Source organism: Drosophila grimshawi, unplaced genomic scaffold (genome assembly GCF_018153295.1).
Source record: "Drosophila grimshawi isolate 15287-2541.00 unplaced genomic scaffold, ASM1815329v1 contig_44, whole genome shotgun sequence".
Taxonomy (NCBI): domain Eukaryota; kingdom Metazoa; phylum Arthropoda; class Insecta; order Diptera; family Drosophilidae; genus Drosophila; species Drosophila grimshawi.
Genome location: NW_025063240.1, coordinates 5319206 through 5343306, shown reverse-complemented (window position 1 = coordinate 5343306; position 24101 = coordinate 5319206). Strand labels below are relative to the sequence as shown.

The following is a 24101-nucleotide window of genomic DNA, read 5'->3' as shown; positions in this document are numbered from 1 at the left end:
TTGTGTCGAAGTTTAAGTATATGGAATATACAAATAAATAAAGCAATCGCCAAAAAGCACATTTGAAACTTCTGTCGGGTGCACGATAAATGCTATCGATATAATTTCGTGCAGTGTTGCCACATTGATGACAATATTGAAGCATTTCCCCTCACTGTTAAATTGGTTGACAAAATATAAGATTGTCTGTTGGCAAAAACATTTTTGTCGTATTTCTTCTTTTTTTTTGTGTTAATTGTAATCCAATATTGTTTAGATGACTAGCAGGAGGCCCTTACATTCGCCGAGCGAAGTCAGCGCCTCTAGATCTCCTATACCTATATATTCAAAAGTTGACAAAACTTCACGCCTGTTAAATGCTGAGGATGAAAACAGTTCAAGTAGCGATGAGGAAAATGAATTTGTGGAGTCGGGAGATGGATCCGCGTCCACAGACGAGACCAATACAGATACACAAGCAGACGTGGTGCGGCTTGACAGTGGCTCCACTCCAGAAAAAACACACAATCGACCGGTTGCCCCCATACCACAGAGGTCAGAGGCAAAAGAAAAACCTAGGCAGCAGTTGGCAAAATCAGAGAACGTTCAAAAATCTGGCTTAAATATCAAATTAATTGCATATGCAATTCTGATTATACTACCATTAATTGCTTGCACTCGATTGCTGAAACAGGAGCCACAAATGAAACGCTGTGAATTTGAGAAGCTGCGCCAACGGGAGCCATTACAGTCGTCGGATGTGTGGAAGACACTCACGATCAACATTGAATTGCTGCTGAATAAGAAGACCAAGTCGCCCAATGTCTACCTGTTGCTGCACTCGAACAAGAGCAGCGAACATCGGATACAGGGACTAGTTCAGGACATTGCCTTGGAGACGTCCAAATGTTTTGGTTAGTGATGTGATGGTTAATGATGCATTTGTCCCAAAATAATAGTCTTTTTTATGTTCAACACAGATGGCCAGCGACCTATTGAAATGGGCCTGCAGGATTTCGAAACGAAACATGGCGATGACTACGGTTATCCCATTGAACAGTACAAAAAGAAAATTAAAGAAGGCAACGTTTTTCTCATAGTCAATCTTAACGATGTGAGTAGACCATATCTCCAACTTACCATCTCCGTCTCCATCTCTCACTTATCTTTAATAGATACCCCCAAAAGCGGCACGTGCTCTGCACACGATTTGCGACACGTACAGTCCAATTGCTCCGGATGTGGTCATCTTTCTAACGCTGCGCACACATCATGAAATCGCTGGCGCAACACCAACGCAACTGGCCTATCAAATGCTGCACGAACTGTGGCAGCAAATTCCAGACAACGAATTGGATCCCTTGATAACGCGTGTCATTGATCAAGTCGTCCTGTTGCAAGGTTAAGCTTAGGCTTTCATTTATTATTTGTAAGCAAGCAGTGTTTGACTGTAACAAGCGTGCATTAAATATATTTGTTGTATAATAAGTATATATCGTCGCCCGTCAATAAAACCTATTCCAAACTATTTCATCGAAAAGTACCACAATTCGCCCACAAAAGCCAGCAGGCTGCATCCCATACCAAAGCACCACAGCATGATTAGGCCAATAAAATTATCGATCCCCAAGGGAACGGGTCCAATATAAAGATTGGGCCTTTGCGAGGACGCAATGCGATTATGTCTGTGCGGACTCATATACTCGCCAGAAATCTTCCACTCCCAGTACTTGTCCAGGCCCGACGAGTGCCACATCAGTATGAAATCATTGTGCACTTTCAAATATGGCCATAAGCGAGGCACGTAAGCTGCACTATAGCTGTAGTATATATCGTCCACCATTAGCTTAAGTCTGTGCAAGGCATCGTCCGGTATCAGATCAGCGTTGGCCAAGTGTCCAAATTGCAATCGCTCCAAGACAAATCCCATTTGTTCACTGCGTGATTTTTTGGCAATGGCTGCACCATCATTTATTTGATAATGCTCCAAGAGGCCTTGTAAGACGGGCTGAAAGGTAACTAAAATTGAACAATTGAATATGATAAGTGATATATGGTGACATTCACTAACATCCGTATTGTCCATATCCAATGCTAATACCCAGGCGATAGATGTTCCCGTCCAGATGAGCTTATGTTCGTAGAGACGCTGTCGCGAATCGGCGACCTCCTCAAGTTTAGGTAGCGTCAATATGGCCGCCAATCCTCCGCCATAAACGGTAGTCAGAATTATGTCCAATATGTAGCTAGCCAGCAGAATGGTGCGTAGAGCATACGATGTTGCCACATAACTGGTGCTCTGGTTAACGAATAGCTTCAATGTGCTAACAACACCAAAGTACAGACTCTGCTGCCAGCTATTGTGCTGTGGGGCACCAATTCCATCCGACAATCGCTCCTTGAAACGTGTGACGGCCAGCGAAATGCATTCGATAACTAAACAAAATATTATGCATAGCCAGAGGGTGCCTTGGAAGGGACGTAGTGGTAGGATCCAGTTAATCATTCGCTGCGGTGCAGGCACTAGACAGGTGATACCGGAACGTCCCAGAAAAGTTGTCATTTCCATGTTCTGATAGCCTCCATATAACATAAAAAATCCGCCAATGCCATATTCAACGGTTCTGTTCAACAACATCCCCATCAGTCCAACGCCTGTAACATTTGCAAAGACATCACCCCAATCCGAATTTTCACCTGCAGACAATCAAAGGGTTCTTAATATTTAAAGAAACTGAAAATAATCAAAGGAACATTTTTTAAACACCGTTTCATATTTGAAATTTAATGCTTCAACAGATGGTTATCTATCGATACATTTGAACTTTCGATAACGCGGAATTGTACTTCAATCAGCTTAGTGTCAGCCCTAAGCTTATGGCCAGCTGATCGTACGGAGTTTTTCTGCGTTTTGGTGTGATTTTTGCCTAACATTAATATTGACTAATATTAAGTTTGAAATACCCACTTGTATCTATTTGCACCGTACAATTGTACAGTTCGCAGAATGTTCGTAAAACCCGAACTTCGGTACCATCAACAGCCGCCTCAGATTTATTTAAAAAACGGTCGAAAGCTGCGGGTTTTTTTAACTGAGGAAAATAATACATGAAAATATATAAATACATTTTTCCATTTATATACATACATAATCTAATAGCATATATGGTTTGTAATTGAATACACCGAAAACGATTTCACGGCCTTTTAGATCATACAATTTACTAAACATATCCAAACCACTATCCCATATTACTTTCTTCACGTGGGCATCGTAAAGCTGCATCCTATCAAATATTGCCGGTACTGTTCCCGATCCATCATATCGCCTTCCAACAAATCGATTGGTTTTAATCTCAAAAATGCTCGCATTTAGATATTGAGCGTTGACCAACAAAATGTTTGGTTGATCTTAAAGGACCAAAGCGTAATCAAATTTCGTGGAAAATAAACGACAAAGAAAAAACTTACCATAAATCAGATAACCTTCAAAATAAGATGAACCAATAGACTGTACTAGCAGCTCATCGGTGTACACAAAAATAAATCGGTTCTCCAATGATCGCCAAATTGAATAAGTGCTGGCATTGTAGAAATAACGTGTAAACTTTGGTATTTGCTCTTGAAATACTATGAAACTCTGTAAGTAAATTTAAATAATTTTGTTACGAATCGCTTTGTCTCAACGTGGCAGCGCAGGCCAGCCAGTGCTCAGTTATTTATTTTAAATATATTTGCCGAACTTGAATTGAAAACTTGAAATCGAACAAAATACATTTAGACCGCATGAACTTTTGACTTCCAGCTTCGACTGTCCTCTGACTTTCGCTCGACTAATACCCATTCTAATGTAAAAGTTTTCAATGGTATTTGGTTTAAGATTTTGTTTACACAACACAACACAGGGATAAACTGAAAGAAAACGATGCAGAAACTTGGTCTCGATTGTTCACTGGGATTCCTTGCGGGCAAATCGCAACAGTTTGAAACAAATATATTGGATCTAAATTACGATTGCTATGTGGAGATATTCTTGTATTTGACAGCGCTCGAAGACAAATTAAATTTGTGCCGAGCACATTGGCGATTTCGTAACGTATTTGCCAGGCAGGAATGTCGTCATTATGCCAAAATCAATATGCGAATGCTGCGCTCCAGTTCGGATTGGGATTATCTACTGAGCCTGTTTGGCGTAAGTGTTGTGGAGTGCGAAATACGTCATGGACGCTTTGACGATAATATCACGAAACCTTTCTTGACTAACTTGAATGCACATTGCAAGAATTTGCAACACTTGTATTTGTTGTTTACACGCTCCGTTCAAAAGTCGTCGGAGTCGGAGGGTAGTGGTCTGATTATTTTAAAAATGCTGCAGCGAAAAGATCTGAAAAGCCTAAGCCTCATCGATGCGAGTGCTGCCGACGGTAAGAACTTAAAGTTACTATTTCAGAAATAACGGAAAATAAATAATTAAATTATTTTAAAGTTCGTTGGAAAATATTTAACCGTTACAGAATATAAAATTCATCAAAATATACTGAAAAAAAATAAATAAAAATGTACAAAATGTTGCAGTATTGCAGGTGAAACATTTTATGGAACTGGAGGCGCTACACATTGATGGATTAGATAAGGAGTTGAATAATAAGGATTTTGGCCAGGTGCTTCAGTCGCTGAAATTATTGCGTCGACTTTCGATACGATTCGATTACAGGCGAGAATTTCCGCCGTTGTCCGTTCATTGCCCGCAGTTGGAGCACTTGTCGCTGAATAACTTTGATGGAGCGCTAGATGATGTGGGATATTTTCCTCATCTGAAATCTCTGTGTATTTTTTGGCGTTTGAGCACTCGCTTGAATCACAATCTCTTTCGAACACTGGTCCAACAGTATCGCGATTGCTTGGAGCAATTGCAGATGACTATGCTGGCTAGGGAGCATGTGGTGCACATTGTTGAGTTCAAGGAACTCAAGTCGCTGGTCTGCAACATGTGGTGCAGCGAGGACTCCCTGTTAAGTTTGAGCCAATTGAGACAACTCGAGTGTCTGCATTTGAATTGCAAACAGTCCACGGATCGTATGATGCAGCTGCTCGCTATGATTGGGAACTGCTCACAGCTGCAGCATATAAAATTGGGCATTCTCTGGCAGAAACTGGACTTGGAATACTTTTCGTGTGCCTTGCAGGAGAAGGTGCAAAAGCAATCAGCAACTGGAGTTGTTCGCTACAAATTGCTGCTAACGGTGGACTTTCAAATAGAAAACGAACTACAAAAAGAGGTGTCTTCAAATCCACTAAAAATCAACTTTACAATTTTTAACCAAATTCCTTTTATGTATTTTTCAGCTAAGGCGGAAATTAAATCCACAATATGTGAAATTGGATTGCGAGGGCACTTCATGCTGCCTGTGTAAGCCAGATCACTTCACCAGACATGCCATATGTAATTTTGATTAGTTCTTTGGAACTCACCTCGCAATGCACCTTCTCAATGGCAATGGTCAGATGGAGTATCCAATCATTGTAAGCTAGGCCACGCTCCACAAACTCTTCACGCTTCAGATCATAGACGTCATTCTCCTCGGCCTCGAAACTGGACCAGTTGAGTGGGTCCAGAATGAGCACGGCCAACGGTGAGCTCGTCTCTAGTAGAATATCAAACGAGGAGTGCCATAAAATGCAAGTGGCATGCGAGTCCGTAAAGTATTGTTGTGCTTTTTATAAATGTATTTTAGAAGAAATGTAACTCTGTGTCTTGTCTTGAAAAGCTCACCCAGAAAACTTAAAACTGTTGACCAGTAATTTGTATCCACGAACATGGCTAACGTCTCAATTACCTCTGTGTTATTTTATGCCAAAGAGCAGCTTTATATACCCACCAAAGGAGCAAATTGGGCCAGGGTTGCATTAATTAACATTTTAAAGAATTTTTGTCGGTCGCATTTTATAAAGGTAATTAAGTATAACGCAACGTTAAGTAGCAAGGTAGTCTTTCAACTATATATAGAGACAAATTACGTGTTAAATGAAAAACACTTAAAATATTTTCTATATTGTTACCGATACCAAATTATATGCAATTTTGTGACTTCCGCTTATAAGTAACATTTATTTCAAAATCCCTAGTCAAGCTAATTTGATATAAGCGACATTTTATTAGCCATCCCTAGCCAAACGATTATTTGAGATATTAACTGCATGCATAGCCATTTTTTAAGGACTTTGAACTTTTGAAATATTTATTGAAATAAATATATGTATGGTAACCACAATCATTGTGTATGTAAACAACTTGTTTAAACAATTTTCCAGATGCATTAAATGTGCATTACAATAAATTACAAACTAAACAGAAATTATATAGCAGGTATAAAGCGTAGGCGGTCTGTTTGGGGGTGCCAAGTGCCTTGGATGCGTGCCGCGTCTATTTAATCAATTTATGCGTGCACTCCAAGCGTGGGAACATGTTCTTCTGGTTAGATTAACTTATTTATATTTGAATCAAGCCTTGACGGTGGCAAGCCCGCCGCTGCCCAGAGACTTCATCAGCTGATAGCATTCCTTCAGCTTACGCTTATCGCCCACTTTCTCCAGCGTTTTGGCTGCCTCCGCCAGGAGACCAGCCCGTTCACCGGGCGAACTCAATAGAGCCGGCGGCAAATATTTACATGCCACATACATGGCAGCCGCACGCTCCCGTTCGCCACCCTCGTAATTCTGATGGCGTCGATCCTTGCTGCCGCAGAAGATTGACGAATGGGCGTTGGGCGAGCGCAGACTCCTGTCCAGCAGCTGCTGCGTGGGACACGGCGAGGCGCCGGCCATCAAACGACAAACGGCCTCATACAAATAGATGCGCGATTGTGCGTTCTACAAATTAACATAGAATGTAGAATTGGAGAATGATTTCATTTAGTTTTCAGCAGAACTGCTTACCGGAATATTTTCGACAATGCTGCGCAATGAATTTAAATCGGTTTGGAACTTTTCGAGCACATCGCCGGCCACCTGATAGTAACCATCATCCTCTATGCCCATGTGCTCCAGCTCCCACAAGGCGGTGCGCGTCTCCAGCAACCAATCGCAGGTGAGCAACTGGAACAGCTAAATCAAATAGTGTATAATTAGACAAGTGCGACTTTTGAGGAGCGAAGGGAGAGATCAGATCGATCAGCGATCAAAGAGTTGTTGCTAGTGAACTGCACGGAGCTTGCACTGCAGTTGTATTGCCGCATGCAATTTTTGGACAGACAATGCGACTACAATGCACCTTCGTGACAGCTCCTGGAGATGTCTGCCCTAACTGTGCAGAGGAATCTATCAGCCATCCATCGAGCTGCTTACCAGTTTAATGCCCTTGGCATTGGTTATGCGATTGACAGTGAGGCATTCCTGCAACTGGCCACTGGACTCATCGCACAGACGATTAATTGAATGCTTCAGACGTTTGTCCAGCGTTGTGTTGCCATTGCTCCTGCAATAAGTGGTTGATTATATTAGGCATTAGATATAAGATTGCAATTATTGGCCACCTACATGAGCAATATCATCTTGGCGCGCAGCACCGCGTGCAATGCCTTGGGCAGATGATCGTTGTCGCTGCTGTGCTGCAATTGAGCCGGCAGCTGTTTGATGCTGTCGTACAATTTCTCCGCCAGCGTATCCTCGCCGAGCAGCCAATGTACGGCTATCTCCAGGACATTTGCCCACCACACCACGTTTATGTCGCGCTCCTTATCCTCATCGGCCCACAGCGTATCGCGCAACAGAGACGTATATTTCAGCACATTGCTAACAATTGTGCCGCTGTGCTGATTTTGCAATTGTTCCGATTCGCTGCCAGAACTGTTGCTATTATTGTTGTTGCTGTTGCTATTTTTGTTGCTGTTGTGGCTGGGTGCAGATTTGTTATTGTTACTGGACTTGTGTGAACCGGCGCCAACCAGACACTGAATCGCCTTGTGAAGCAGATGCTCGCGATATTGCTAGAAAGAGGGGAATGAGAGAATGAGTTATTTGTTTTATTCCTCTAGAGATTTAAACTCTCTCCAATTACCTTAATGGCATGCGCCGCCGGATCGCAGGGATTGCGTAGTCGTGTAAAGAAACCATCCTGTTCGCCGGCACTCTGCTCAGCATAGTTGAAAACATGCGCAGCAAAATAACCATACCCATAACTAGTGAAGGCCCAGCGCAGATCCTGCGTCTGCTCGGCGGCTCGAGTGCGTCCGCATTCCTGGCGAGCTCGACTCATATAGTAGCGGGCACAGAGCTGTTGCAGCCATTTCGGTGCACTGCGTTTCATGCGCAACGCGGCCATTACATTCACACAGATCGTCTCGCGTGGCGTCAACAAATTATGAGCTACCTCAGCCATGTTGCTGGCACAGAGCACGAGCATAATCCCATTGCGATCATTGCTTCGATCCCCAGTCAGATGCAATTGATTCAACCGATTGTAGAGCAAGGCGAGCTCACGGGCCGAGGCAAGGGCCCGCTTGCGTGTCTCGGCGCTGCAAAAGAGTCCGCCGGCCCGGCGGGAGAGCACACGACCCAGCCAGAGGCGATGGAAGAGAAAGCGCAGGAATTGCCAAAACGTTTGCAGATGACACTCCAAGCGGGAGGCGGGCAAACTCAAGCCGTACATGTGCAGACAATTCAGATAGCCGGCGTAGGCTAGCGACGATTGACCCTGAGCGAAATGCGATTCGGCTCGCTGCTTGTGCTGATAGTAGGCATCCGTTTGGGTATCCAACTGGGGATCACCGTACACCAGCAGCTTAATCAAACAGCCCAGCATCAGTGATAAATTCAATAACCACAGCCCCGAGCTGTGCTGCCAGCCCGTGTATTCCGTATCATCTGGAAGTGGAATATGAAAATGAATTTACAATCTATATATATTAATGCCATTTATAGTTACTACCATCGTAGGCCAGGATGCTGCGCCGTTGACGACTCATCTCGCCGCCTAGCGTATCAGCATCACCAAAATCGCTCAGATCGCTGCCAAAGTGACTGCGCTGGAGCAGCATCTTGAAGGGATTAACGGCGAGCACGGCAAACATGAACATGCACAGTGCCAAACGGGAATGGGTGGCCATGCCACGTCTCGAGCTGGGCACCACCAACAATTCGTCCTTGCTGCTGCTGCCGTGACTGCTGCAGCTGGTATTGGAGCCACCGTATGGCGACGGTGGCAACGATATATCCGAGTGCAGCGGCGACAACGACGGATCCGAGACATCGCTGCGTGGCGGCGTTAAAGCTGCATCCGTATCGCAAAGGATCGATTGATGACGACGCTTCTTGGACGACGCAACACTCGTTGTTGTCATTGTTACTGCGTTGCTACCCAGTTGGAGTAGATCCTTAACCTTGGAACCGTCGCGTGTCATAAACTCGCTTTGCAGCCGCTGCAGCTCCGATTTGAGCTCATAGTTCTGGCGCTGCAAATCGCGTATCTTGTCAATCGACTTGCGCAACACGGCCGACTTATTCAGCTTGGCTGCATCTCCAACGACGAGATTCTTGAGCTCAGTGATCTTGTCATTGATCGAGGTGCGATAGCGACGCTCGATGGCATTGTGTGCCGAACGCTTTACTTCCTTCACCTTGGGTTGCACTCGCTGAATGGCCACTTTGGCCGCCGGGGCAACAGCTGTTGGTGCAGATTGTGGACCAGCAGCTATCGGAGCTGGTGTCGGTGCCAGCTCCACGGGCGTTGTCTTGGGCGTTGACTTGGGACTCGGACTAACCCTCACACTCGCCGCCGGCGCCGTCGTCGCCGTTGTTATTGTCTCGAGCAGCACCGGCATGGGCGTAGCTGTCAGTATGGTGGCATTATTTGTGGTATACATGAGCGTTGTGGTTGCCGTCGGATTAACTGGTGCCTGTAGTATGAAACTCTGCATCATTGCGGGCATCTTCTTGCTAGCGTAATGAGGCGTCGCTTTGGTATTACTTGGAGTTGGAGCTGTGGCTGTTGGTGGCGTTGAGGATGTTTCAGCTGCTGTTGGCAGCTGATACACAAAATCATTGTTGTTCGTCGCCAGCGCATAGAGAGTGGCTGCTGCTGGTGAAGCGGTGGGCAGCCGCTGACTGGTGTCCATGTGGTGAATGGTTGTGGTTGGCAATGCCTGAGCATTGAAGCCACCACCAGTCGCATTGGAGGCAATCAGCGGATCCGGTTTGTACAATGGGGAATCGAAGAGATTTGGCTGCTGCTGCTGTTGTTGTTGTTGATGCAGCTCCTCCTTGATGTGCACCGGCGAAGCATGCTCACTTTTAACAAGCTGTTGTTGTTGTGGTTGCAATTGTTGCTGTTGCTGTTGCTGCTGCTGCTGTTGCATGTCCATGGCACATTCGAGCAGTGGCGGCGAACTATTCATATCCAGATCCAAATCCATTTCATTGAGGAAATTATTTAACATATCCGATGGTATCATCTCCTTGATTATATTGAGCGCATCCTCCTCCTCCTTCCACATCTCCAGCGTGTCGCCCATTGTGCTGGAGATGAATTCCATGTCCAATGATGCAGGATCAATGTCCATTGTCTATAATTTTTAGCTGGCGTGTTGAATTGACTTCTTTTGACTTCTGCTGATTAAAATGAGAATAAATCTTAATGATTGATCAACAATTAAATACCCTTTTTACAATTTTAGGTGCATTATAAATTATTATTGGAATATATATTTATAGTTTATAAAGCGCATATTTAATTGGAGCATAAAATTTAATTCATTTTTAACATAATTATTTGTTTTTTTTTTATAATATATGCAAAGTTTAGCATTATTTGCGAAAACAGGAATTAATATTAGTGATGATATTAAATGCACTGCATTTTATTATTATTAGAGCGATATAAATTCTTATTGGAATATATACAGAGAATTTATAAAGCTCAAATTTAATTGATTTATAAAAATTAATACATTTCTAATATTTTTTCTTGAAAAACTTGTTATTATTTGCTATTAGGAGCTGTAGCCATTGTACCCAATTTCTGTATTTTTTTATTGCAGGGTATTTGTTATGCTGTAATCATTTGTTTTGTTTATGAAATTTCAATTTGAACGCGGCGCAATAACAGGCAAGCAGCAAACAAAAACAAAATAACAAACACGCACGCACACATGTATACGCAGAAGCGAGCGCATGCACACACATATACACACACACGTACACATACACTCATGCATGCAGTCATGAAAAGCGGCGTTCGACCAATCAGAATGCGCGCGAGAATCATACGATGTGACGGCGTCGTTTTCACCTGCGCTTTCCTACTATTTTATAGCTCGGTAGCAGGCAATTAATTTGAATATGCACGTGTTACAATATAATTTGTAAATTTTATTTGTTTAGAGCACCCACCTTTTTAATAAGCACTATTTTGTTGTTGTTTCTAACTTGTGATCGGCCATAATTGTTAACGGCCACAAATGTATTGCAGTTCATCACACACACACGCACACTAACACCGTCGCATCTTGCAAACGTTTCGTATGGTTGGTTTTTCTAAATCAATCAAATTTTAAACGGGCTTCTTAGTGAGATAAACACTCATATGAAGCAACAGTAATTAAGCACTGACTCAATGTATCGATATATACGACATATCGATTAATGCGCGTTGAATGGGACCAGCGGGGGACAGCATGAAAAATACCATAATTAAGGTCGATGTGAAATATATTGCGATGACCGAAGCAACCGTGTGTCAGATCAATTGAAAATTGTACAACACTTGCCATATCTGCCATGTTTCACTTCCTGTGCTTGCGAACAAAATAGAATCGCCAAAAAATCCCTGCGAGTGAGTGTTTTAACATCACACTCAAAAAATAACATCAAAGTGGTAGTTGAAAGAGTGCCACAACTCAAACCGCACTAATTACCAACACCAAGCAACCAAAAACACAAGCCCTTCGACCACAAAAGAAAAAAGATCCGAAGGAGAAGAGCGTACTTTATTTATTCTTGCTTTTATTTTTGGAAGCTCGTCGGTAGCAGCAGCAGTGTGTGTGTGTGTTGTAGGTGGTGTGTGTGTGCGCGTTTTGAGGAAGTTGAAGTGGAAGAACAACGAATGCAACTAAAAAAGATGGCAGACTCGGAAAACCAGCAGCAGCTACCCATTGAACAGCAGCAGCAGCAATCGCTGTCCCAGGAAGAACTCGAGGATGAGGTGCTTCAGGCGCAGGGCAAGTTGGCGCAGCCACCAAAGGAACTGATTGGTAAGCTGTCAAATCAATTTGCATTTTCATTCATGCAAAACACATGGCGCCGATTGCTGGCTACCAAAATAGCAATGAGAAAGGAACGGCAAACGATATACATACGTATGTATGTACGTGTGTGTGTACATGAAAAAATGTGCGTGCTTATGTGTGTGTGTGTGCGTGTCTTAAAATATACGCGCGACGCCATTTTGTATGCCGCATACATACATATTAACACATTCGCCGGCTGCCGCATGAGAAAAGCGGCGTAGGAAACGAAAACGATGAAAATTCTACTTTTTTTTTGCCGGTGGCACAGACAACCCCCACCGTCGCGGCCCCCACAATATGAGCTGATATACGAACAAAATGCTGGCAACCCAATTTGTTAGACACTAACTCTGTCTCTCTATTGCTCGCTCTCTCTGCGCGCACTCTCATTTACCTAAAAGAGAGAGTGACTTGTAAGCGTGTGCATGTGTGTGTGTGTTCATTGTTTTGATAACTTTATTTGTATACACTCCTTAGGCAACAGCGACCAGCATCCAGCAGAACTTTTAAGTCATGTGAGACAGCTACGTTTGAATTGAATAAATTTCGTAATATTTCATTAGTAAATACAAGTTATATTTCATAACATAAGTGCTCGTTGCACATTTGCTCTATTTGGTTTGAGTGTTGAGGTGTTACCAGATTTTGTTTCTTGTAATTGTAATTTATCGATATCGATTACAATATGTTTGTTATTCGTTTCTAACCTCACATATTGATATTTGATTTGATTTTAATTTAATTGTTGCAGCTACTAAAGTCACCGGTACCGTTAAATGGTTCAACGTGAAGAGCGGCTACGGCTTCATCAATCGCAACGACACTAAAGAGGATGTCTTTGTGCACCAGAGCGCCATAGCGCGCAACAATCCCAAGAAAGCGGTGCGCTCAGTAGGCGATGGTGAACTGGTCGAGTTTGATGTGGTCATCGGCGAGAAGGGCAACGAAGCGGCCAATGTGACTGGCCCGTCCGGTGAGCCGGTGCGTGGCAGTCAATTCGCCGCTGATAAGCGTCGCAACTTCCGACCCTGGATGAAGAAGAATCGTCGCAAGCAGGAGGGCGATGATGTTGATGAAATGGCGCCTCAGCATCAGCAGCAACAACAGCAGCTCGATGGACAGCAGCAGCTCGATGGACAGCAGATGCAGCAGTCGGGACAACGCCAGCCACGTCAAAATTATCGTCGCGGACCCGGCGGCGGCGGCCCTGGTGGTCCTCCCGGCGGTCCACGCGGTGGTGCACCACGTGGCGGCGGCGGCGGCCCAGGCGGTCCACCCGGTGCTGGTCCTGGCCAGCGTCGCTACAACAATTACTATCCGCGCCAGACACGTCGTGTCCTGGGTGGTGGCGATGGAAGCGCCGAGCCCGGCGTCCATGATCCCAACTCGGACGGTGGTCAGCGTGGCGGCGATGGACAGCCACGTCGCGGTGGCGGTGTTGGTGGACCCCAGCGACGATTCTTCCGACGCAACGGCCCACCGCCGCGTCGTGATGGCGGCGAGTACAGTAAGTCATCATCAAATGGATTCAAAAATAGAAAAACTTGAAAAATAATAAAATATTAATAATAATTTCGTTTCTTCCCGCTGCTGTTTAGTTCAGGGCGGCCAGGGACCGCCACGTCAGCCGTTCCGTCCGCGTCGTCAGAATCGTAAGCCCAATGGACCTGGAGGTGGCATGGAGCAGCAGCCACAGCAGGTAATCAACTAGAAGCCAAACCAAAAACAAATCACCAACCCGTTAACAACAAAAACAACAACCAATACATCATCAACAACAACTAGCAGCCCTGCAACAACAACAATAATAACAACTTGGCTTTCGGTGGCGGCAAACAACACAAAAACTAACGAAAAAACGCATTGAAGAGTATGCTCCCCACAATAATTAACCACAACAAACTAACAAAAGGAAAAAAAAACACACTCAACACACCCAAATTCATACACACATAATTAGTTAACATTGAGAGGCTTTGGTTGTTAACAATTCTTATACATACGCATGTAGAAGCCCTGCGCTAATTTAACTGTTACACGTAACATTTAACGAACATGCAACATACAGCGTGCAACGAATTGCATTTGTCATTAACACCTAACCCTTAACCACCACCACCACTTAAGCAAACAGATTTGATTTTTAATTTGTGTTTAATTCGTTTTGTTTTTCTTTTCATTATTATTTCAATTTTTTTTTGTTTTTTGACAAAATGTCCAATTCAATCCCTCATAGAATGGCGCTCAAGAACTGCAAAATACAACAACTGAAAGCACCGCATAGAAAAACAATCATTTAAACAAAACAGTTAAACATCAGTAACTACAACAAGCAGAGCAGCATCAGAATCAACAGTAACAGATGCCGTAGCAAAAACAACAACAACATCATCATCATCAACAACAACTACAACAATCAGAAGAAAATGGAAAATACGTCCATGTAAAATTTGTAAATGGGGTCGCCGTGTTTTTTTGTTGTTTTTTTGTTTTGTTTGGTTTTTTCGTCTGGGAAAAAGCGACAGGAAAACGAAAATGTAAAATTTATGAACTATAAAAAAAAAGAATATTAAAAGTATAGAGATTGTTCAAATTCACATTAAATTTATATTTGTATATATATATATATATATATATATATATATATATTTAGTGCATGGCAACAGAAAATTTGAAATTGTACCATAAATTCAGTAAATGCAAATAATAAACTTGAATATAATAATACAAGCCTAAGACACTCACAAAATGGAAAAAATTATATTATATATATATGTATATATTATATACGATACAATTAGCTTGATTATTATTTATGAATTTGTAATTTTACACAAAAGTTTTGTTGTGCTTTTTTAGCAGATTTCAATTTTAAGAGTTTCGTATTCGACGATGTTGATCCAAATAACATAACATTAAACATGCATTTTAATTTATGCTACAAAAACACACACACACACACATACGGTCAGACAGACAGAATATACACTCATTGATAGGCCCTCGAAAGCTGCATCTAAAATACGTAAGCTCTCAAATACTGAAAGTCACAGTTAACCCGTAATAAACACAAACCGAGCAGAGAAAACAAGCAAAAAACAAAAAATCAACAGAAGAACAGGCGCGAGAATAATAATAATAATAATAAGAATGGCCCCGCCCCCGCCCCACAGCAAAGAAAAATGTAAACGTTCGCGAACATCAAGCAACAAGAAAAAAAGCAGATGACAAAAGAACACCTTGTAATTCACAGCAAAGAAAGTATATACAAAATGCAAAATGCAACAAAGAAAACATTACAAACAAAAAAAAAACTAAAAAAAAAAATATATTGGAAAAAATAAAAAAATTGAAAAATATACAAAAAAATGCAGTTTATTATACATATACATTTCATATAACAGTCTACATTTTTCAGACAAATAAGAAACCTTTCTGATATTTTGAGCATTGCTTACTTTTAATTTATTAGCGAATGTTTTTTCCAATTACAGATTTCTTAAACAAATATTGACAGAAATGCTGATAAGAAACTATGTTTTGACGATAACGAAACACTTGGATTTTATCAGTTGTTTTTCGACTAAGGTTAGGTTTTTTTTTAATGTCTAATTCAGTGTTGAAAAGCGAGCTTAGATCAAACTTTAATACATTACATTTTTAATTGTGGGGCTGATTATGTGATATATAAATTATTAAAATTAATATCAATCGCTGGCGACTTTCTATAAATTGGTCGTCAGTGATGTAACTGTTGAGATATTCAATCGCTCCAAACGGCCCAAAACGAGGAGCTCATCAATCGAACGCTTTGCATAGAATTTCTGATCCTCGCTCAGCTTGAGAAATGTGTGGGCCCACGCGCGTGCATAGCTCTCCGCCTCCGACAAGGCGCTTGCATCGATTTGCATGGTGTGCGTGGGATTGGGGTGAATTGTCTCCTTGCTAAAGTCCTGCGAGCTATCCTCCGTCGCAGGATCGATTTCCACAATAGCCGCCTGCTGCTGATGTGACTGTTGTTGCTGATGCGAATGTGGCTGTTGCTGAGTTAGCGTCTGTTGCTCCTCGATTGTTTCGGGTGACCACGATTCGTCCTCGGAGAAGAGCTTTAAAAGTGGCCTCGGCTCATTGGGAGCTGCATTGAATGAGATTTCCGCTGATGCATCCATATGCTCCAACTGCTGAATTGACACATATGCCGTTTGGCCGGCTCGGCCACTCAACTCACTCTCCTCATAGTCTTCCTCCTCTTCTGCCGCTTCCGCCTCTGGTTCATCGCTATCCTCGTCGTAGGTTTGAGTTTGTCTTCTGTTCGCTGTATTTGTTGCTGGCATTCGTTGCATTGTGTGGCGACTGGCTATCCGTTGGTATTTGGGCAACTCATCGTCCTTGCCGTGCTGCTTCAGGTAGCGTACATGGCACTTGTGGATGCGCAGATTGGACGTGGTACCTCCAGTGGATTGCATTACCCGCTTACAGCCCAGGCAGTAATATCTCCACTTGAGCTTGGTGCCATCGGGTCGTGCAATTTCACGGTACACATTCCACACGGAGCTGCGTTTGTTCTTCTTCACGAGGCGATATTGGCCATCGTGGATTTTCAGTAATATATCCAACTGGGATTCGGTGCATTTGGCCTCCTCTTCGGGCACATTTAAAATATACATCATTTGTTTTCCTGCATTTGCCATAGCGTGCGAGGCAGTGTGACCGCATTTGCGTAACGCAAAAATACCCAAAATCAATAAATTTACGAAAAATACCAACAGACCTGAATTTGCATTGGCGCCAACTCAAGGACGCAGGACATTTCAAGCACTTTTTTTTTTAATTTAAATGGAAATAATGAGCATCATTGGTATTTATTTGACACTGTCATTGGCTTAAGCAACATTAAAGAAATCGACCCTTTTCGACTTGGATGAAAACTGGAAGGGTATTTTATTTTTTCTTTGCATTTCGCAGTAGTTCAACTAGCGTTTTGCCAATCGATGCTAGTTCTCTGGATATGTGTTGCATGACCCGAAGTTTTTGCTTTTCCACCAGCAATTTTTCCTCCTCAATTTGTAGCATTTGATCAACTTTTGGCTCCGTTTTCACATGCGTTTTGTATTTCACTCGGTGCGGAGACGGATGATCTTTCATTTCCTCAATATGTTGTCCGGGTTCCTCCAATACTTCCTCCTCCTGTTCCTCCTCGTCTTCTTCTGCTTGTGTCACTTCTTCTATGGGCGTTGGTTCTCTTTGTGGCAACTTTGGCAGATTATTCTCGTTGAACTGTCTGCTTTCATCACTGGTGTCCGCATTGAAAAATGTCGTCGAATCTGCATTGGGCAATTATGAAAATGAATTTCTATGTGTTTGAATGCAAGCGAAACGAATACAAACCCGTATTTTCAAATATTATCTCTTCAAAGTCAACAGAAGGTGTTCCAATTAAAAGCAACTGGACTCTTTTGAAATATCGCCAATTCGTCGCAGTTCCACTTTTAATCTTTTGTGCTTCCAACCTACAAAATATTTAATAAATATATATCATTTTTTTCTGTTTGTTCTTACTTGCCTGTATTTTCTGGACATGTTGTCCATTTTATGTTTAATTTCCCGGTGGCTTGGCCCATAATCAATCATTTCTTGCGCCATTTCTTTGTGAATTTGCGAATTTTTTCTCGTGCCGCGAATATCTCTCAAATTCTTTTCCCACAAATCCAGCAATATATTGGTTGATTTTGGCGACCATTCGAATCTATTTAGTCCTGGGCAATTGGATGCTACTTCCGCGGCATCCATGGACTTAATACGACTACGACGAACATCGATATCCGTGGAGGATAAATTGCATTCTTCATGCAGTGACGATGATTCATCCGACGAGGATAGACAAATATTTTTGTATATAATTTGTGGTTTGTCAGGTTGGAGCGGTTCGAGAGTTCCTGTCGGCTTTGTGGGTGAACACGAATCCTCCGAGAACAATTGGAAAAGCGGTCGCAATTTGGATTTCAATGAATTCAGAACACGATTCTGACTGTCATCCTGCTCCGGCTGTAATGAGAGCTTACCATTGAAATTGATATATGATATATATGTGTGTATGGTTAGCATACCTCATCTGCGTTCGCAGTGAACTCCATGTCATGGAATGGGGACAGATCATCTTCGGGGCATTCATCCATAGTTTCTGGCGGCGAATTCTTTCGCTGAACGCGTTTCGACAATTTTGTTTGAATGCATCGTTTGTGTATCGGGTTGTGTGAGACGGAGAGTCGTCCTTTGCCGGTCACCATTAGTTTCTTATTGCCATTGCTAATGCGATAGCATTGGGCTGATTTTTGTCCCTTGGTTGGTTTCATTATTATTTATGTTTATTTATTAAAAAGCAAACAGCTGCTTGCTCTCGTTTCTTACTTTACAGCACAGTGCGCACAGTGCTTCGATAACATTTGAGAAGCCATACTGGTTCTGGTTCGATATACATTGTTTGGCGCGAGATTTAAATTTCAAAACTCACTTTTCAATTTGTAGAGAAAGAGAATTTTGTTTGCAAATGTGAAGCAAGTCAAGCAACTACAAACATATCTAGTTGTGTTGATCTAAATAAATTGACGAGATCTACAATTGAAGATTCGCACGCATTTTATCTAATCAGCTGCATTTTGAGACAGCTGTGAAGGGGGAGGGGAAGAAACGACAACAATCAACGACAATTGCGGCACGATTACGTCTAATGGGAGCGCTGTGCCATCTTACACAAAATTGAAAAGCTGAGCCCCATGGCTCGCTTGTATTTTTTTTATTTGAACAACTTCTCAAGTCTTCTCCGACGTCGTCGACATGCAAGCTAAATTATGCATTGCCTGTGGGAGCAGCACTCTGCAACCGGTTTTTTTCTTTCTTTTTTTTTCTTTACGAAGAGCCCCTGATCTTTGACTCTGTTTGCTGTTGTATATTCCCCCTCTGGATAAAAGCCGGCTGCAAAGGTTGTAGTTTTGGCTCGTGCTTCGCAGGGTTCTGGCCAAAAACTTTGGCACTTAAATTGTCGCTTAATCGATAATTAAATTTTATGTGTGGCCAGCCACAGGTGCAAAGTGCTTCGTGCCTCGGCACGTGGTTTATTTGAATCCAGCTGTTGACTCAAATTGGTAGTTTTTAGTTCCAATTTACCTATCAAAACTAATGCGAGTGTGTGTGTGCTCCTTAGCTTATTGCTGCAGCAAAGCTTAATTGTTTCTTGTGGTTGATGTCCGTTTTTCATTGTTTTTTTTTCGACAGTTCGTTTGACTGTTGCTTTCGGGGGCATACACACACACACATATATATATATATATATGTATATACATACACACATGTAATTACAATGACAGCAACGACCATGGCCATGTTGCAGTTGCAATTGTTGAGGCAACTTGATTATGGACCATGCATTGGCATCATTATGGCACACTGGCGAGACCTTATATGTTTGCTGCATAATTTAAGTTAAAGCCTCGCCACAAATGTCGCCATGACGTTTGTTGCCTACGCGACTGCTTGTAGCATGCAACATGCTGCTGCCTCGCCTGCCTGCTGGCGCTTGATTGCAGGTTGTCAAGATGCGTCTCTGACTCGTCTGGCTCAGCCAAAAGCTTTGCCACGTCTGCCGTCTGTCGCTGCTGACATCTTGAATATATACACGCACATACGTGCATGCAAACATGTGTGTATTTGTATACATATGTGTTTGTGTATGTGTATGTGTATGTATGCAATAGGCATCCATGCCTCTCAATTGCATTTATACGTCTGTCTGTCTGTCTGTCTGTTTGCCATGTCCCTTTTGACGTGGGTCGCAAGCAACGCTTGTGCTTTAATTTAACTGCTTTCTGCTTTTTGAGCTGGGTGTGTTATGGGTAGATGCAGTTAGGATCCTGCATTTGCTTTGTGCTGGCGTTGTTTTCGTGCTCGAACTCGTGTCACGTGAGCAGCACGCAATACGTTTCGAAAGAACTTCCTGGCATTAGTGCTGTGTAGCGAAGCAAACATTTATTTGTATATTATTACTATTTATAATTATATTTATTTATAGTTCTAGTCTCTCTGCTAAAACGTTTAGCATCTTTTCAGTTATATCATCATAAATAATTTCCTTTTATTGTACACACATTCAAATTGTTTTTCAAGAAAGTATTCAAACACTGCAAAACAATTCAACTTTTCTCATTTCTTTGCAAAAAAAATGTACATATATTATTATTATTCACTTTTATTTCATTCTTCTTATTTTTCTACTTTAAGTTGAGTTCTTAAGACTAATTAAAAAATAATATAAGAAGACTCACTAACTTTAACATTGACAAACTGTATGTTTACATAAAAGCAATAATTTGTTAGCTGTTATCTTAGTGCACAGATCTAATTGTGAAAATCATTAAGTTGAGCATAGCTTTTCAAAAGGTCAACTTGGGGGAATAAAAAACAAAAGAGATAACTAATAAAGATTCAATTCGGCTCCGAAGGCTCTCGGGGATGTTTGAACAGATTGAACTCTGAAACTAATTTGATTTGACGCGAGGCAATTTACGACAGCCTCGGAATTAACCGGTAACTTTTTAGCTGGAGTTTGCTTTGTGGGTTTTTCTTGGCGGCTTCTTACAATTCCGGTGCCATCAAATTAATTACAGACACACACACACATAAATACAAAGTAGTATGTAGAAGAAACGGTAGCTGTAAAAAGTTAATGAGCTGCGGCGGAGCCAAGCACAATGTGCAATGTGCGAGTAACGAAGAAACACGAGAGAGAGACAGAGAGAGAGAGAGAGAGAGAGAGAGAGAGAGCGAGAGCAGAGCTAGAAGAAAAACCAACCAGAAGTCAAAACAATAACAAAAACAAAGAACGCATCGTGATCGAAAAGCGCGTTTGTTTTGATTATGTGACAAACAAAGCAGCAGAAGAAAGAGAATAACAAAAAAAGAGAAAAAATTAAAAAAAAAAAAAAATAAAAAACAATATCAACGACGACGACGACGACGAAGCCGTTGGCTTTTAATTTAAAAGTTGCTGGCAACGCAGCATAAAACGTGCAGCGAGAGAGAGAGAGAGAGAGAGTGGCAGAGACGGATCAAGTGATCGCAAGCCAAGCGAAAGAGAGAAGATAGAGTAGGGGAGGGGGAGGGGAAAGGGGTGGTGGAGTGACCGATCGAACAAACGCAACAAGCAAACACACATTTGCCACATGTGGCAGGCAGTTAAACTCAAACAAACTGGTTTTGCACTCCCACACATACACAAGAGAGAGCGGGAGAGCAAGAGAGCGTATATGTATATATGTATAAATATATATATATATATTTACATATATATAAATATGTGTGTGTGTATGTGTGAGGCTCTCAAAGTTCGAAGCTGAGCTCCGGTTCAGGTTCAGTCGCCGTTTTAGGCTCGTTCGTTTTTGACGCGCTTTCCGTCGTGGCATGTTTTTCTGCACTACGTTTTTTATATCGTTTTCTGGTGTGACTTTGAAGCTCTTTGCAAATCTATAAAAAATATTTATGGTCTATTAAAAATTGCGCTAACTTTAGCTGTGTGTGTGTGTTATTTTTATAAATAAGCAACATTTCAATTGCCCATCAACAAGCTCCATAAAAGGTGGCCTATAGCAAAATAAAAATTGGTTATTGACGCTTTTTGCTAAAGTGCATTTTTGCCAGAGTGCGAAGAAAGTTAGTTATTTGGATTTTAGTTAAGATATCGACGCTGTGCAGGATTTACGATTGGTAAGTTTAATACTTATGTGTATATATATATATATATACATATGGAAGTTAATTTTATTTTTCATATGGAATCTTAACTTGTTCTGTTGACTTTGTCACACTGTACAGAAATGAACCTGACCTAGCCAACAAAATCAATGCAAAGTATGCCAAACATATTCTTCTTTTTCACCTTGAACAGTGCTAATAAACACTGGTAATGATAAAGTTTTTTTTTATATTTTTATTTTTATTTTTTATTTTTTACATCTAGTAACGTATTTACATGATCGGTTTGGCATTCGTTTAAGTCGAAAGTTTAGATTGAAAGTTGCTGCAATGTACCGTTGCTAATATATTAGTATTATTAACATTTTGACTCTCAATTTGTCAAAAATCGTTTTGCATTTATTCGCTTGGCTAACCTTTCTTTTCGGTTACTTTGTTGCATTTATTATTGAATTGCGGCACGAGCATTTAAGTGGGTTGTGTTAATAAGCAAAGGCGTTTTTTTCTTCTACTTTGGCGATTGCGAAGTTGGCCCAAAATTTGTGGGCCAGGTCTAGTCAGGGTTTCGTGACTAGTTCAGTTTGCGTGTTGGCCAATTGCGAGTGGGTCGCTTGAAAACCTTTTCAGCTAACAATAATTGTTCGATTGATAAGTGAGACACTGAATTTCTGGGCTCGACCATTTTGCTCTAATTTATTGACGCCTTGAAGTTTCCGCCTCTTACTTTTCCCCCGAATTTCCATTTTTCCTTTATGGCATAGAACGTTGCCGCAACATTGTTGTATGCACCCACGCCCAGTGCAACCGGATCAGAGCAGAGCACTTCAATGCCAACTGATATTGCCCTCGAAAATGCCACTTGATTACAGCCAAGTGATCCAAGTGCAATGCTATATCCGGTTTATTTATTTTTGTATTTTGTGGGTGTATTATTTTGATAAAATGAGTAACGACATGTAAAAAATGCGCATTTGAATCTCGCAATATGTTTACATTATATTTTTAGATTAAAGCTATATTTCCGTGATTTTATCCAATAGTTAGTTCTGCAAATTTTAGTGATTCACTGTTAATGATTCACTGCTAATCTTTTACTGAAAGCACAAAATTAAATATTTAAGATTCTCTTGTTAAAAACTACGCAGCCATCCCATCTAAAAGAAAATCGATCATTAACCAAGATTGTTATGTGCCATCTAAGAGGTAGTTGCAACTGTGAGGCGACATTGTATCGCTTGTCACTAAATTGACCCATTTCAGAGCTTAAGGCGAAAAAAAAGAGAAAAAATCAAAATAACCAGACTGACGACTCAGACAAAGCCTAGAATCCATTGCCTCCCCCCGGTGTACGAACCAGTTGCAAGTCGAGTGCATGTTGTACCATGTATGTTGCATGTAACATGGTGCTACATGCCCGAAACTGAAACTGTTGGCATTCCTTGGCCGCCAACTTTTGACGGCCACTGTCGAGCTTGGTGCTGCGTTGCAGTTGGAGACGGAGATGGAGATGGTGAGTTTGAGACGGAGTTGGGGACGTAGATGGAGTCTGAAAATTACATTCTTATCTTAATATGCACATTTCTTCGTGCTTCTGGGTCTTGTCTGCTCTCTTCTTCTGTGTCGCTTCTTCTCTTTCTCCGTCTCTCTATCTCTCTCTTTCTCTTTCTCTTTCCATCTCTCTCTTTCGACCTCATACGTGTTAGTATGCTCATTAACGGTATATATTGTTATTGCCCAGTTATGCAATGCCTGGCCATGCTGTCTGTGTGTTTTGTGGCACATATATAGTTTAGCATGCACATGCCACATGTTGCAACTGATAAATCAAATTGACAGACGAGTCGACTTGGAGTTGCAGTTTCAGCTTGTTGTCCATCTGCCGTCTGCGTCTCCAATTCGCTTACAAATGACATAAATTGTGTCCACTATGGACGCATTAATTATACTGCTGAATGCATTCTTGTAAACGTTATGCGTCCAGCAATCAAAATGTGTTTCGTGCAAAATGCTGTCTATTTGTTAGACGTTGCTTAGAGCAGTTAAACTTTAGAGCGAATCAGAATAAACACGAACAGAGTGTTCTAATCGAGACAGCTC

At 41.8% G+C, this 24101-nt stretch overlaps 7 protein-coding genes across 9 annotated transcripts; 3 read left to right on the top strand and 4 right to left on the bottom strand.

Moving 5' to 3' along the window:
• Positions 1-140: 140 nt before the first annotated feature.
• LOC6558417 lies at positions 141-1507 on the top strand. Its single transcript, XM_001985135.2, has 3 exons — positions 141-893; positions 960-1093; positions 1155-1507. Exons 1-3 carry the CDS (start codon positions 257-259, stop codon positions 1383-1385), a joined length of 1002 nt encoding a protein of 333 aa, XP_001985171.1. The 5' UTR covers positions 141-256; the 3' UTR covers positions 1386-1507.
• On the bottom strand, positions 1499-5897 carry LOC6558411. Its single transcript, XM_001985136.3, has 8 exons — positions 5859-5897; positions 5753-5816; positions 5452-5693; positions 3451-3619; positions 3128-3390; positions 2948-3071; positions 2051-2676; positions 1499-1987 (listed from the first exon to the last, which is right to left on the bottom strand). The coding sequence occupies exons 1-8, from the start codon at positions 5895-5897 to the stop codon at positions 1505-1507; spliced, it is 2010 nt and encodes a 669-aa protein (XP_001985172.3). The 3' UTR covers positions 1499-1504.
• Positions 3135-5720, top strand: LOC6558405. Its single transcript, XM_032743280.2, has 4 exons — positions 3135-3147; positions 3885-4403; positions 4555-5258; positions 5326-5720. Exons 2-4 carry the CDS (start codon positions 3905-3907, stop codon positions 5434-5436), a joined length of 1314 nt encoding a protein of 437 aa, XP_032599171.1. The 5' UTR covers positions 3135-3147; positions 3885-3904; the 3' UTR covers positions 5437-5720.
• Positions 5898-5906: 9 nt separating the features above from the next.
• Positions 5907-11615, bottom strand: LOC6558393 (sterol regulatory element-binding protein 1). 2 transcript variants are annotated; one of them, XM_032743274.2, is made up of 7 exons: positions 11365-11615; positions 8906-10581; positions 8036-8841; positions 7516-7964; positions 7324-7453; positions 6916-7083; positions 5907-6849 (listed from the first exon to the last, which is right to left on the bottom strand). In XM_032743274.2, exons 2-7 carry the CDS (start codon positions 10533-10535, stop codon positions 6481-6483), a joined length of 3552 nt encoding a protein of 1183 aa, XP_032599165.1. In that variant the 5' UTR covers positions 10536-10581; positions 11365-11615; the 3' UTR covers positions 5907-6480. The 2 variants fall into 2 exon arrangements, with proteins under 2 accessions (XP_032599165.1, XP_032599166.1); XM_032743275.2 differs by having other exon boundaries at positions 6179-6849; positions 8906-10584; positions 11365-11581.
• A 102-nt stretch (positions 11616-11717) lies between these two features.
• LOC6558373 (Y-box-binding protein 1) lies at positions 11718-14857 on the top strand. The gene is made up of 4 exons (XM_001985140.3): positions 11718-12224; positions 13012-13767; positions 13859-13959; positions 14497-14857. Exons 1-4 carry the CDS (start codon positions 12077-12079, stop codon positions 14542-14544), a joined length of 1053 nt encoding a protein of 350 aa, XP_001985176.2. The 5' UTR covers positions 11718-12076; the 3' UTR covers positions 14545-14857.
• A 762-nt stretch (positions 14858-15619) lies between these two features.
• On the bottom strand, positions 15620-16966 carry LOC6558370. Its single transcript, XM_001985141.3, has one exon. The coding sequence runs from the start codon at positions 16949-16951 to the stop codon at positions 15986-15988; it is 966 nt and encodes a 321-aa protein (XP_001985177.2). The 5' UTR covers positions 16952-16966; the 3' UTR covers positions 15620-15985.
• Positions 16967-17103: 137 nt separating this feature from the next.
• Positions 17104-18622, bottom strand: LOC6558362. 2 transcript variants are annotated; one of them, XM_032737021.2, is made up of 4 exons: positions 18368-18622; positions 17824-18317; positions 17649-17770; positions 17104-17584 (listed from the first exon to the last, which is right to left on the bottom strand). In XM_032737021.2, exons 1-4 carry the CDS (start codon positions 18611-18613, stop codon positions 17202-17204), a joined length of 1245 nt encoding a protein of 414 aa, XP_032592912.1. In that variant the 5' UTR covers positions 18614-18622; the 3' UTR covers positions 17104-17201. The 2 variants fall into 2 exon arrangements, with proteins under 2 accessions (XP_032592912.1, XP_001985178.1); XM_001985142.3 differs by having other exon boundaries at positions 17824-18305; positions 18368-18621.
• Between the last annotated feature and the right edge of the window lie 5479 nt (positions 18623-24101).